The sequence below is a fragment of the Sus scrofa genome, chromosome 6 (genome assembly GCF_054392235.1).
Source record: "Sus scrofa isolate SSC_HxYL_T2T_F1_AM1 chromosome 6, Sscrofa_HxYL_maternal_Yorkshire_Landrace_v2.0, whole genome shotgun sequence".
Lineage (NCBI taxonomy): Eukaryota > Metazoa > Chordata > Mammalia > Artiodactyla > Suidae > Sus > Sus scrofa.
In genome coordinates, this window is record NC_139388.1 from 168476357 (window position 1) to 168490879 (window position 14523).

The window sequence follows — 14523 nt, forward strand, 5'->3', positions numbered from 1 at the left end:
TTAACATCCATTCGTGATTGAAAAGCGCAAAGCTTGTTAGCACATTAGGAACTAAAGAGAACTTCCTCAACCTGAAAAAGATGACCTGTCATTCTCTTAAGACTCTGAGCCGTTCTATTCATAAGCGCTAATTGGTTTACTTTTTCTCCGTCAACTGATATACTTAACTAGAACCTCCTGGAAGCAGTGACTTAATCCAGAGGAGTGAGGCTAACCGTAGGAACGTCTAGGACTACTGTCTTGAGGCAGATGAAATATTTTTGGCAAGCCGTGCAGCGCTCTTCAAATTCCCTTAATATGCATAGGCTATTGCTTATGAATTTTATTCATCCAGTGAATACTTACTAAATACAAAAATGTCAAAGACATTGTACACGGGTGCCTGATCTACGATGCTCAAAATAATGATAAATTGTTTATCCTTGCATTAGGAAAAAAAAAATCTAAAGGGTGCATGCTAAGTGAAAGGATTATAGGCAAATTTTATTTTCTTATTAGACCTGCTCCTTCATTTAATAAATATGTATTGAACCGCATACCTATTAGGTACGAGACAATGTGCCAGGTCCTGGGATGAAAAGGAAATACAGAAGATGGTTAGGTGTGTGGGCGATGGCCCCAGACTGCTTTTGTAGCTAGGCTCTGCTACCCGTTAGCTGTGCAACCTTGAGTAGGTTGCTTAACTTCTCTGCTCCTCAGGTTGCCCATCGGCAAAATAAGAATTTTTTAAAAAAGAAAGAAAAAAAAAAAAAGAAAAGGAGTTCCCATTGTGGTTCAGTGGGTCAAGAATCTGACATAGTGTCCATGAGGATGCAAGTTTGATCCCTGGTCTTGCTCAGTAGGTTAAGGATCCAGCGTTGCTGCAAAAAAAAAAAAAAGAGAAGGAAAGGAAAGAAAAGAAGGAAGGGGAGTTCCCGTCGTGGCGCAGTGGTTAATGAATCCGACTAGGAACCATGAGGTTTTGGGTTCGGTCCTGCCCTTGCTCAGTGGGTTAACGAGCCGGAGTTGCCATGAGCTGTGGTGTAGGTTGCAGACGCGGCTCGGATCCCGCGTTGCTGTGGCTCTGGCGTAGGCCGGTGGCTACAGCTCTGATTAGACCCTTAGCCTGGGAACCTCCATATGCCGCGAGTGCAGCCCAAGAAATAGCCAAAAAAAAAAAAAAAAAAAAAGAAGGAAGGGAAGGAAATAAGCTGCATGTAAATTTCCTGGACTATATATCTGAAGAAAATAGCAACTATTATGTTGGGAAAGGGACATGTAGCAAAAAGGGGGGCCAGCTAAAATGCTCTCAGTGCTCAGAAAAGGGGGTGAGAGGACATCTGAGAAGGATGAAGGAAGGCTTCCTGGAGGAGGCAGGTTCAGAGCCATGCCTTGAAAGCTAAGTATTTCAGCAGGCAAAGAAGAGGGGGAAGACATCCCAGGAAGAGTGCAGAGCACGGGTTAAAGGCTTTACCTGGTCTGGTGTAGCCGAAGCACGGGGTCCATCGCAGAGGCTTTGCTGCGCTCCCCGCGAAACGTTGTGTGGCCACTGCTCCCTTCCCCTCGGTTTCACCATCTGCACAATGAAGCGGCTGGAGTCAGCCCCCAGCGCCTCCAGGACGTTTCATCCTACAGGGTCCCAGACTCCTAAACGCTTCCACATGTCAACCCTGACCTGGCTCCTTATCTCTGCCTGCAGAACGCAGCCAGCCAGCCCCGCTTCCGGGCCTTGGACGGCCTCCCAGGGTCCCGGAGCAGACAGCTATTCTCGGGCCACCAGTCATGTGGCCCCGGCTCCAAGAGAAACACAACGCCCAGGGTGGTGGGCCCTAGACAAACATTTGCCTCCCTTCCCTCCCTGGGCCTCGGCAGTGCCCGAGGACGATGTGGGCTTCTTTGGGGTCTGCGGGATACAGAGAATGTTAGCATTCTCAGGGAACTCCGAGTCCCGTTCCAGCTGCTTGTTCTGGCCCTTGTCCGTGGATGCTGCAGGCACCATCCGCTATCCGGCAAGGGGGTCTCCCTGCCGCTCTCTTACCACCCAAGGCTCCGAGTTCCAAGAGAGGTTTCAGGTTTCAGAGAAATAAGCAAGTGCCTAAGGGGCAGGAGTGTCATTCATTGCTGCAGCAGAGGGCTCAGTGGGGCTGAAGGTCCAAGCTGTGTCATCCCCCCCGACGGCCCCCACTCTCAGCCCCCCCTCCCCCCGCAGATGCCAGGCATCTGCTTTTTCAACCTGGGATCTGAGAATTCTAAGATCTTCACACTAGTGGAATTTAGGGCTACCGGGACTTTAAGAGTTGTGGAATTTTAGTCGTCCTAGAACAGTGAAATTCTAGAATCTCAGAGTCAGAATCTTTGGGTCCAGGGAAAAGATAGGTTCCACCAGTTGCTGGCTGTGTGACTTCGGGCAAGTGACTTCACATCTCTGTGCCTCCGTGTCCTCATCTATAAGGTGGAGTCACAATGGTGTCTACTTCCCAGGGCTACCGTGTTGAATTTACATGTTCATATGTCTGAAGCATCACAGATGCGATGGCCCCCATTCTAGGATCGCACGGCAGGGCAGCTGTTAGTGCCACGGTCCAGACCCCTGGGCTTCCCGTCTAGAATTTTCCCCATTCAGCCACACCACCTTCTCGCGATAACTAGGAGAAGACCAACCTTGAAACCAGATACACCTGCTCATGATGGCACCGCCACCCACACAATCGACACTCTGCCGTGGCCTGTCTCCACACAATGTCCACCCAAGAGCCAACTCTCCCATAACCCAACGATGTCATGGGCAGAATCCTGTTTCCTCCCACAAGAAGGAGGATTTGGCAGGTGGCATCGGTGAGCGCCTCCAGCAACATTTACTTCTTACTCTTGGTGGCTTGACTGGGCTCTGCGGGGAGGGTCTCCTGCCCAGATGATGTCTGCGGGCGCTCAGTGGGCTGGAGCATCTGCTTGTAAGTCTGGCGTTCTGGCAAGGGTGGCTGGAAGGCTGCACTCAGCTGGGACTCTAGGGCATCCGGGCCTCTCCCTCCCTCTGTGGCTTCAGGCCCTCTCCCTCCCCAGGCAGCTTCCCCACACAGGTTCTCTCTCAGGGTAGCCAGACTTCTTCCATCACAGCTCAGGGTTCTCAAAAGCACGAGACTGGACGTTGTCAAGCCTTCTTGAAGCTCGGCCCATGAGGTGGGGAGAATTGTAACATGGCCCCTGAGATTCCCACCCACGCTGGGTGACCTTCTTCCTCTGAGGGGGGAGTGGGGCCTGAAAATACAGGGGGAAAGTCGCTGCCATGATCAGGTTACAAGACATGGCACGTTCTCCTATGTACGATGCTGCCATGCAAACTGAAGAGGGAGTCTCCTGCTGGCTCAGAAGCAGGAAGCGGCCCCGTTGAGAGAGGCCCGTGCTGCTAGCCCTTGAGAGAAGCCTCCAGGAGCTCAGACAGACCCCTGGCCAAGAGCCAGCGAGAAAATGAGCATCTCAGTCCTATAGCCATAAAGACCTGAAGGCTAGCGAGAGAACCCAGGCAGAGGGCTGGCCCTAAGCCTCGGGATGAGATCACAGCCCCAACCAGCACCCTGATCTCAGCCAGGTGAGACCCTGCGCAGCGACCCCGGCTATGCCATGCCTGGACCTATACGCAGAACAAGGAGCTAGTGAATGTGTGTTATCTCAAGCCTCCAAGTTTGTGGGAGCATCACCCAGAAATAGAAGACCTTCCAGCCAGCACTGGTGTGGCATCACTTCCAGTACATTCTGCTGGTTAAAGGTGTCTCATTGTGAACACCAGGCAGCGTGGCTCGCAGGGGCCATCTCTGGATATAAATGATTACAAGTGTAATCAATTCCCTGAGGCCTAGATCCGCCCCCGCCCCCTGGGTGGAGACAGACCCCCCCGTGGCTACCAGGTTTTAGAAGGCAAAGTGTCCTCCTGTGGTAAGTAAACCATTTTCAGTGGAAGTTGCCTTTTCTGTCTTACCTGCCTCCCTCTTGCCGAAATTCGGCCTATTTCACATCAAAGCAAATCGAGCACGCCCTAAGGAGAAGTGTTCGTACAAGCCAGCCGGTTTAAACCCCTCTGTTTACAGTGAGGGTCTCAAGAGAGGAGAAGGGATTTTCCCAGGTTGCACAGCAAACTGGGGACTAAGGTGAGAGAACAGGTGTCTTATCTCCCAGCCTCCCTTCGGCTCTCCTGCTGAGGCTGAGCACATCACTCTCGCCTCTCTCCCCAAAGGAAAGGCACGTGGTTTGCCTTGGCCCTCCCCGTTTCTGGGCCGCACCCTGTCCTGGCCCCCTGGGGGTTCGGAGACTCATCTTTTTTTTTTATTTTTTTTAGGGAGTTCCCGTCGTGGCTCAGTGGTTAACAAATCCAACTGGGAATCATGAGGTCGCGGGTTCGATCTCTGGCCTGGCTCAGTGGGTTAGGGATCCGGTGTTGCCATGAGCTGTGGTGTAGGTGGCAGACGCGGCCTGGATCCCGCGTTGCTGTGGCTGTGGTGTAGGGCGGCAGCTACAGCTCCGATTCGACCCCTAGCCTGGGAACCTCCATATGCCGTGGGAGCAGCTCAAGAAAAGACAAAAAAAATTAAAAATAAAATCATTTTTTTAGTCAAAGTATAGTTGATTTACATGAAATACTGTGTCAATTTCTGCTGTACAGCAGTGACCCAGTCTCATATCTCATACACACACACACACACACATATATATACACACATTTTTTTTTTTATATTATCTTCCATCATGGTCTATCCCAAGAGACTGGATATATTTCCCTGTGCTGTACAGCAGGACCCCACTGTTTATCCATTCGAAATGTAAACGTTTGCATCTACTAACCCCAAACTCCCCATCCATCCCCCACCCTCCCCTCCCTCTCGGCAACCACCAATCTGTCCTCTGTGTCTATGAGGGAGACGCATCTTGCTTTCTCCCCTGGATCTGAGACTTTCCAGCATCTCCAGGAAGTGGCCCCCACCATGCCCTCACCTCCAGAAGGGGACCGATGGGGGAGGGGGCCTCCCCACAGAGCCCACTCCAAATTCGGCGCTTTGGAGGGCGGGCTGTGCCCTTTGAGGATCTAAAAGGGATAACTTCCTGGGCAGAGCTTTCCCAACGGAAAACTCAACCCTGCTGCTTTTTCTTTTTCCGTTTTTGGCCACACGTGAGGTGCACTGAAGTTCCCAGGCCAGGGCTCGAACCTGAGCCACGCTTGCGACCTACACCCACAGCGAAGGCAACGCTGGATCCTTAACCCACTGCACTGGGCTGGGACTGAACCCACGCCACCTCTGAGACAAGGCCAGATTCTTAACCTGCTGTGCCACAGCAGGAACCCCTAGCTCTGCTTCTTGATGAACCATCCTTCTTTCTCCAGCTAGAAGCCCAAACCTCCCATGATTCCCGTCCTCAGCCCACATCCTTGCGTTTCTCCAGTGGAAACAGGAAGCCAAGGGCCAGGGCCTCCATCCTTAGGAATCCCCAAGAATTCCTATCCTTACCCAAATGCCGCCTCCTCAGAGAAGTCTTCCCAATCTTCCTGTCTAAATAGCATCTTTGGAGTTCCCCTCATGGCTCAGTGGTAATGAACCCAAATAGTATCCATGAGGATACAGGTTCAATCCCTGGCCTTGCTCAGTGGGTTAAGGATCCAATGTTGCCGTGAGCTGCAGACAAGGCTCAGATCTGGCATTGCTGTGGCTGTGGTTTAGGCTGGCAGCTGCACCTCCCATTCGACCCCTAGCCTAGGAATTTCCAAATGCTGCAGGTGCTGCCTCCCCCCCCCAAAAAAAAGCAAAAAAATAAAATAAAATAAAATAAAATAGCATCTTCCTTCCTGTTCCGTCCTCTTCCCCTACTCTTTTTTTTTAATGGCACTTATTACTATCTGAAATTGTATTAGGCATTTATTTGTTTATCATCTATTTCCTACAATAAATGATAGACAAGGTTCTATTATTCAGCATCATATCTGAAGAGATACACAGATAAAAATCCTTGAAAAGTATTTCTTGAACCAATGAATGAATGGAATTCATTCAGTGTTGGTTCAGTGGGAGGGTCAAGTCTGAGAAACCAGTTCGTAAAGTGAAGAAGATAATATACAGAAAGCCTAATCTGGGAGTTCCCGTCGTGGCACAGTGGTTAACGAATCCAACTAGGAACCATGAGGTTGCAGGTTTGATCCCTGGCCTTGCTCGGTGGGTTAAGGATCTGGCGTTGCCGTGAGCTGTGGTGTGGGTCACAGATGCGGCTCAGATCCTGAGTTGCTGTGGCGGTGGCGCAGGCCAGCAGCAACGGCTCCGATTGGAGCCCTAGCCTGGGAACCTCCATAACCCTGGTTTCATTTAGAGCCTGAACACCTTGCCCAGCACCCATGTGCAAACTGCTGCACCAGTGCCTACATTGTTGATGTCTTGAAATGAGTAAACTTTGCAGATATGAGTCTAATCTCTCTCTCGAGCTTATTGAGAGTGAATTCATCTCTGTGTCCCTTCCCAGAGCACCATTTGGCTGACTCTCCCTCAATGAATGAATGAATGAATGAATGAATGAATAAGTGAATGAGTAGAGTGAATGGGTGGATGAATGGATGAGTTATGGATGGCTATTAGAGTGGTGGTGGATGAATGGACAGATGAAGACATAGAAAAAAAGGAGGGAAGAGTGATGTACTGACGGATGATGAGTGGGAAGTGGGTAAATGAATAGATGGATGATGAAGAAATAGATGGGTGGAAGGTTGTATGATTAACGGATGATGGGGGGATGAAAGGAGGGATAAAAGACAATGTGACTTACTGTGTCTCAAAATCTCCAAAGTCATGGAGCAGAGGAAGCAAATTTGCTTGTGGCCCTATAAAACAGAGTTAGGATCCCAACGCAAAAGCCGCAGGAAAACAGGTTTCAGCTCATTCTGCGGTAGAAGCTTCCTGTCCTAGAGAAACGCAAATAGAAAATAGGCACCCCAGCCCCACCTAGATTCTAGTTGGAAGGTTGGGCTAGTGACTCTTCCCTTCAGACGCAAAAACTATATGATTGTAGAGAAGTCAGAAGTGAACGCCTCCATCATCTGGATTTGGTGAAGGCTGGGCCTCCTCCACCCTGAATCCTGGGGATTCTCCACCTTGATACCTCTCCTAGGGCGGGGGACAGAGTCCATGACAACCGAGCTAAGGCCAGGGGCATTTGTAAGGCACACTCCTAATAACCTCTGAGGTTGGAATCGCTGCTCACCCCGTATCTGTCTGCTCTTCCCACGTGTTTTGACAGCCCTATAGGGAGGAATACCAAAATCCCAGGATCTTAGAAAACAGGGACCACCTGTGCAGCCTCGAACACGTTATTATCCTCTCTGATCTTCGATGGTATGTTGTGGAAAATGGAGACAACCATGCCTTCCTATAGAGCTGCTGGGGAAAGCAAATGAAAGAATGATGTAACGTGCCTAGTGCCGTGCTGGGCACATCGAAAGCCCTTGATGAATGACAACATTGGAACTGGTATTGGTCTTAGCATCGGTGTTGGTATTCAAATCCACCCTGACACTCGTATTCACATGTATGAGACCTTTCAGCATCGTGTACCACAGTATTACATGTATCACTTCTTATTGCCAAAGACTCATAACTCTAGGACCACAGACTCACAGACTGAACTAACAGATTATTAGGAACGGACCATCTCAGAAGGGTAGAACTTTAGAATTACCAAACCTCAGAGCCACGGACCATTCATTTCAGCAACTCTCAGAAGAGGCAGGACCTCTGAGGTCACGAGTCCGGCCACCCCATCTAGTCTCTACTCCGAGCAGACGCCTCTGTCTGGTGTTCTCCACCCCACATCTCCAAGCCACACCTTCTGAGCCCACCTTGGGGTGTCTGGCTGGACCCCGCGGCCCTGGACTCCTATTCTCAGACAACTCAGAATCCCAGGAATTTGCAGCTACGGTGAGCAGGGGCCCGGGATTGGACCCGGGGGGATGATGAAATATGGAAGCTCCCAGCGTTGGGCCTGGCGGGGAAGGCCACATTTTCTGTGTCATGTTCTATTGCACGCCAATCAATTACAGTGTGCCCTATATAAACACATCATGAGGGCTTTGACAGGGGGCCGGGGTGAAGTTGGGTGTCAGGGTAAAACAGGGGATAATAAAATCACTGGAGATTTATTTCTCTAAATTGGAAACTTCATGCTTACACCTGACTAAATCATCAGGCTGAAATTGGAGCCGACTCCCACGGAAAACACATGTAACCTTATCCCATCTTTGTTTAACGGCGACCCATCAAGCCGCCTGATGGATTCTGCAGATGCAGCCAGCGTCCTCCTCTGGCTCCTTGAGTTCTGGGGTCCCAATCAGACCTATCTTCTCTGTGCCCACCCTGCTCTCTCTGCTTGCTCCTCCGGAGCTGGCCGAAGTAGCCTCGCCTACAGGCAGGTGTCCACGTGGGACTTCTTTGCTCCCATGAGTCCCCACTGGGTCCCAAAGATCCCTCCACCCAAGCTGCTCCTTTTCCCTGAAGCCATCCTCCCGGAGGAGAGAAGCAATGTTGAATAATAGGAGAGGCAGCTGTGACATCAAGGAAAGAGCTCTAGGCTAGAAGTTTGCGCGCCCAGGGTTCAAATTATGGTCCTCTGATCAAATCCCTTTATCTGTCTGGGTCAAATGACTTTGCAACTTCCTTTTCTCCTGTCTCTCCTCTCACAGAACTTTTATGAGGATCTGATGAGCTAATGGGTTAAAAGTGTTTCACGCTTTATAAATGGTCTGTTGTATGTAATTTCTTCCCGTGAATCACGCAGCACAGCACACAGCACTGGGAGGCGTGTGAGTCACCCACCCGCTGTGTTAAGGAGTTTCCCCTTTACCAGGAGTCATCAGCCAGGGCTGGGAGGAAGAATTCGGGAAGGAATCGAATCACAGAGCCCCCACCCTGGGCTGGACACTAAGTTAGTGCTGCTCATGCAATACTTCACGGGATCCCCACATCCTAGGTCAGAGTTAAACCCACCCCAAAGATGATGAATCAGGGATCAGAGAGGTTAGCTAACTTGACCAAATCACACAGCAGGGATAATAACCAGGATGTCAGTTTGTCTGACTCCAGAGTTCAGCCAAATGAACTTGTCATAGCAAGTGCTCTGTGAGGCCTGAGGGGGAATAGGTGGGCAGTTATGTTTCAGGGCTCAGTGTGGGCCCTCCCTTCCCAGCCCCTCCCTTCCAGTCCGTAAATTCTTACACACACAAACACACTGGCTCGAGTGCACACTGCAGGTGGTCAGTGGCTGGGAGGCTGAGCGCTGGGGCTCCCTGCTCAGAACAGGACTCCAGGCTCACACCTCCAGCATGGCCCTTTTGGTGGCGGAGGGGCGGGGAGCAGGAGGAGCCCCTGTGTGTCATTTTCAGCAGCAGTCAGCAGAGCCTTGCAAAGTGCAAGATGGCTTTTTTAGCCTAGCATAAGGATCTAGTTAAAAACCAATAAATCAGCAGTGAAATGTGCATAGCAGCCTTCTCCGTAAAATCAACATGGCTTGCTCCTCTGCAGGGAGCCCTCTGACCGCCAGGGCTGAAGCCGCTGGCTCAGGCAGGACCCTCCTCCTCCGTCCCACGGGGCTCTTTGGGGAGAGGGGTCTCCACCATCCCCTGAGAAGCTGGGAGCAGGCAACCTGGATCCTGCCTGGGGGGGCGCCTCCAGTTGAGACACCCGCTTTCTGGGTGCAGAGACCTCGAAAGTGTGGGCAGGACCCAGACGGCCCTGCACCGCCTCCGCACGGCTCTGGCCCTGACACAGAAAATCGAATTACGAGATGAATGGGCTGGGGAGGGGATGAGCAGGGAGAGCCCCAGGCGTCTCCCCAGCACAAAGCACAGAAAGCCATCTGCAGAGGGGGGCTCAGGACGCCTCGGGAAGCCACCCCGGTGACCTCTGCCAGGACGCCCAGGCCAGCCCCGGGCGGGACGTGGGGATGGCGGGAGGCCCCAGATCTGTAAAACTGCCACTCGGGCAGCCAAGGTAAACAGCGTCCCTGGCAGTTCAAAGGTGAGCGAGTTTAAATGTTTCCCCTTCGCCTGAAAGGAATCTGTGCCCGGCCTGCGTCAGGGGCGCCCCCGCCCCGGGGGGCCCGGCCCCCAGCGCCGCCAGCCCGCGGCATCTGCGCGCACAGAGGCGCGGCTCCCACGCAAATACTCAAAATTTCTCATTAAAACTTACGACTGTGTCAACAGCACGGACTGGGCCCCTAATCTGGAAAAGACATTTCGCCACCCGGTCACTCCTCCAGCCGCCACCCGCTCGGCTCCGTCTCCCTGCGCCCAGGGGGACACCCCGGCGCGGCTTCCGACTCGGGGCCCAGCGCGGGCCCCGCGCTTCTGCCCGCCTGGGTCTCCGAATGTGCTGCCTCCCCCTGGACCTTAGCTTCTTCCTCTGAGTTGGTGAAGGAACCCCGCCCCCAGCTGCCCCCTCCACCCCATCCCCGCAAGCCAACCCGTTCCCAGGGCCTGGGACCGCGGCAGAGCTGGCACACCTGAGACGCGAACACGGGGACCTTGAGGCCCTGGGCCAGGGAGGTGGGAAGCACCTGACCAGGGGTGCAGGATGGATGAACTCACTTCCGGGCCATTCTAGACGTGCATACTCCAGGCGAAGAGGGAAATCAGAGAAACACTTGCCAGTAGAAGACGTCCACCCTGGGTTCAAATCCCAGCTCTGACACTTAGGATACTTCCAGCCCCTCCTCTGTAAAATGCCGTCAGGAATAGAAAGTTAATACCTGTACTCACCTGTACACAGTAGTCGTTCATTCAGGCAACTTACCTTTGTCAAGGGCCTCCTATGAGCAGTCATGAACAAAACAGCTGGCAGCCTGGGAAAACGGACAAGCAGTTAGGACAAAGGAGTCTCGCGCGTTAGGAAAGGGGACAGAGATGGTGCCAAGTGGGTGCTTGAGGCAGGGGTCCCAGAGGAAGGGATAGATAACACTGTGGCCGAAAGGTGAGAAGAGGCGAAGGCAGCGGTGGAAGATATTCCAGAAGAAACAGCCTGTGCAAAGGCCGGGAGGCAAAGGAGAGCATGTGATCCCTGGTCAAGGCACAGAAACCCAGACATTCTGCTTGCTCCACTTTGGGGAAACAAAAAAAGAAAACCACGGCAAGATTTTCCTCCGGAAAACTGACAGTCAGGCACCCACCTCCAACCCCACAGTCCTACAAGTCAGGCTCGTGCAGACACTGCTGTGTGGAGAGCAGGAATAACTCAGCACCGAGAGTGGGAACCGTTGCCCCAAGCTGTCTCAGCTGCTGAGCTGATGCGCTGTGTGACCTGGGACAAGTCACTTTGCCTCTCTGAGCTAGTGAAAATGAAGACCATGCTTCCTGACTCCTTAGGCTGAACACAGACAGGAATGTAGCAAAATGATGGCCATCCCTCCAAACTTTTCACTGGACTGAGATAGCCACCAAGAAAGGAAGGAAAGAAGGAAAAAAGGAAGGGAGGGAGGGCGCAGTCATCAGAGAAAAACCTCATGAAGTCCAAAGGGCCCAATGCACAATTTGCTTCCAGGAAATGTCGCCTCTGCATTCACCTCCTGGAACAGTACCTGGCACATAGTGGGCACTTACCACATGTTTGCTGAATTGATCATCATTGAGCTATTTGCTTATTCATTCATTCAGCAAAGAATTCCTAGCCCTTGTTCCATAGCAGGACTTACCTGTCCCCAAACAAAGCAGGAACTCTCCTGCACAGGCTTCACTAAAATTCCAGGAAATCTACTTTAAATCCATCTCCACAAGCCACCTAGGCCCTGCTCCTTCTGCTCCCACAGTGGCTGTTCGAATCGTCCCCTTTCTTCCCAGAACCTCCAAACTTTCTCTTCCATCCCTGCCCTTTTGACAGTTGACCTTCCCGGAGAAAACAAGAACCATCAACTTTCAGTCACAAAACCGCCTATGTTCCTGTGCCTCTTCCAAGTCTCACCTCCTTCCCTCCTACTAAAGTGACAGATGGGAGTCCCTCCCCAGGGAACGCCACCAGAGAGATCGCCTCTCCTCCCTGCTCTGTCCACAGCTCCCACCTCAGCGTTTCTCAAACTGACCACGGTGGACCATTCGAGGGTCACACGTTTAATGGCGGGTGCTGTGACCAGCAGTTTTAAAAAGTGAAATAGGAGCGGAAATATCAGCCTGTCACACCCAGCAAGGGTGAGCACCTGTTGTGAATCTGTTTCTGGGGTGTGTCTGTGTGCAGGTGTCCCGAGTCTGAAAGGTGACGCTGTCTCACAGTGGGAAAGACTGAAAGGTGTCCTTCTGCCCCCCTTTTCCTACTGCCTCCGTCCCAACAGCAGTTAAACATCCTCAAGACTTTTGCAGGTGATCCCACCGTGGTGCAGAGGAAACGAATCCGACTAGGAACCATGAGGTTGCAGGTTCGATCCCCGGCATCACTCAGGATCCAGCATTGCTACAGACATGGCTTGGATCCTGCATTGCTGTGGCTGTGGCATAGGCCAGCAGCTGCAGCTCCAATTCAACCCCTAACCTGGCAACCTCCATATGCTGCGAGTGTGGCCCTAAAAAGCAAAAAAAAAAAAAGAATTTTGCAAACAGTCTCCCCTTGAAGGTCCCATTCTCCTCCAATGCCCACCCCTTTTCTGCCCGACCACACCCCACACCCCCAACCTCTTCACAGCCTGCTCTACACTCAGTAGCTCCATGCCCCCCCCACTCCTTGGCACATCGACCCCCCCCCAAGACCAACGTGAGCTGCGGCTCAGTCCGAGGAAGGCTCTGCCTGGGGGACCCTCAGAGTGAGGTTTTCTCGGCTCCCACGCCCTCGCCTCCTCTGGCTTTCCTCCTACCTGTGTGGCCTGCCGTCTCCTCTGTGGACTCCTCCGCCCCTCCCCAGCTCTTCCTGTTGGCGTTCCTGGGGGCTCCCACCTAGACCTCTTTTCTCGTCGCCCTCCCCTCGGTCACAGTTTCCAGGCCCGTAGGCTGACGATGCCCAGCTTGGTCTCCACATCCCAGCTCTCTTCGCAGATCCCCGGCTCACAGCCACCTTCCAGCTTCTCTGCCGGGTGCCGCCCAGGCCCCTTCTACTCAGCACACCCACAGCCCCGCTTTTTTCCTGCACGCTGATGGTCTCGTCCTTGCATCAGCCCCTCCACCCACCGCGTCACCCAAACCAGAAAGCTGACCTCCTTCTGGACTCTGCCATGACCCAGCTGTCCCATCACTACCTCCTGGCAGCTCAGTGGTATCCCTTCACTCCTCGCCACCCGGCCACCCCTCTCAGAGTCAGCGCAGTCATCATTCTGAATTGCTTCCAGAGGCTTCTAACGAAGGGGTCTCCAGCCCATCTTTCTATTAGAACCATGTTGCTCTCTTTTGAAAACCCTCAGTGTCTCTTCTCAGCTGCTGGACTGAAGCCCAGACTCCTCATGCACAGAACATGGGATCGCTCTGACCCTCCATCTCCTGCGCTCTTGTTTTCTGTTCTCACTCGTACTGCTGCTCCTTGGGCTGGGGGCCCACGACGGGCTGGCCGCTCAACGTGCCCGGCCTCCCTAGATGCCCTCACTCTCAGGTTCCTCCGGCCGAGGCTGGGCTGACCCAGGGCACCCCAAGCTCACGTTCAAAGACTCGGGCCGGGCCCAGCTGCTCGGCCCCATAAATGGGGATTAGGTGCCCCCCTTTGAGGCGGGCGGGTGGGCTGTGAGAAGAGGTGGTTTTGTATAGATTTTATGGCAGGATCACATTTCGTCATCAGACCGCCCTCTGAAGCTGGCCAAGGGCAGGTCAGGGGCAGGGGAGTGGGAACTCGAGCTGCTCCATCAGCCCAGAGCACCGAGCTGCTAGCACAGGAGGGGGCCGTGGCTAGAATCAGGGGCCCTGAGTTCTAGCCTCCCCTACCCGCTACCCCCCACTGCACCTCCTCCCATTCTCCGGGCAGTAGATGGGCTCTCAGGCCACTTCCGTTTCCAGGCCCCCAGGCCCCCTCTCAGTCTAAGCCATAACAAAAGCAGTACCTCTCCCAGAAGGTTTCAGAACGAGTATATGCTTACAAACGCATGGATTAGGGTGCCAGATAAAATAAGATATCCAGTTAAACTTGAGTTTCAGAAAAACAACAAATAATTTTCTGTATAAGGATGTCCCAAATACTGCATGGCCATATATTAAAAACTATTCATTGTTTACCTGCAACGTAATTTGACGGGGTCTCCTGTATTCTTATTTGCTGAATCTGGCACCCCTTACTTTTAAGGGCCATGACCTCCCAGTCCATCTAACCAAAACAGGTTAGGTTTTGACAGGTTCAGTGGTCTTGGGAAAATCATCAAAGCTGGGCAGAGATCTGTGGTCAAGAGCCTGTAGGGATTTCATGAAAGAGTGCTCCAGGCCAAGGAACGGCATAGGCAGAGACCTAGAGTGGGACGGTATTGGGTATGTTCCAGAAAAGGCCAAAAGGAACTGCGGTGTGGGATGTAGGCGGTAAGCGGCAGAGATGCATGGAAAGATCCGCCAGAGTCGCATCACATGGTATCCAATCT

General features: G+C 52.6%; 1 protein-coding gene across 3 annotated transcripts in view; it reads right to left on the bottom strand.

Annotated features, from left to right (window-relative positions):
- The window catches only part of LOC146402986 (uncharacterized), an 80024-nt gene that overhangs the window by 14834 nt on the left and 50667 nt on the right, over positions 1-14523 (bottom strand). For 2 of the 3 annotated variants that reach the window (XM_084959086.1, XM_084959087.1), the window contains exons 3-4: positions 10791-10839; positions 1454-1555 (exon numbers count right to left, since the gene is read on the bottom strand). In XM_084959086.1, the coding sequence (XP_084815212.1) occupies positions 1454-1555; positions 10791-10839 (151 nt within the window). Of the gene's footprint in view, positions 1-539; positions 569-1453; positions 1556-10790; positions 10840-14523 lie in introns of all 3 variants that reach the window. The other variant, XM_084959085.1, reaches the window with a different exon arrangement.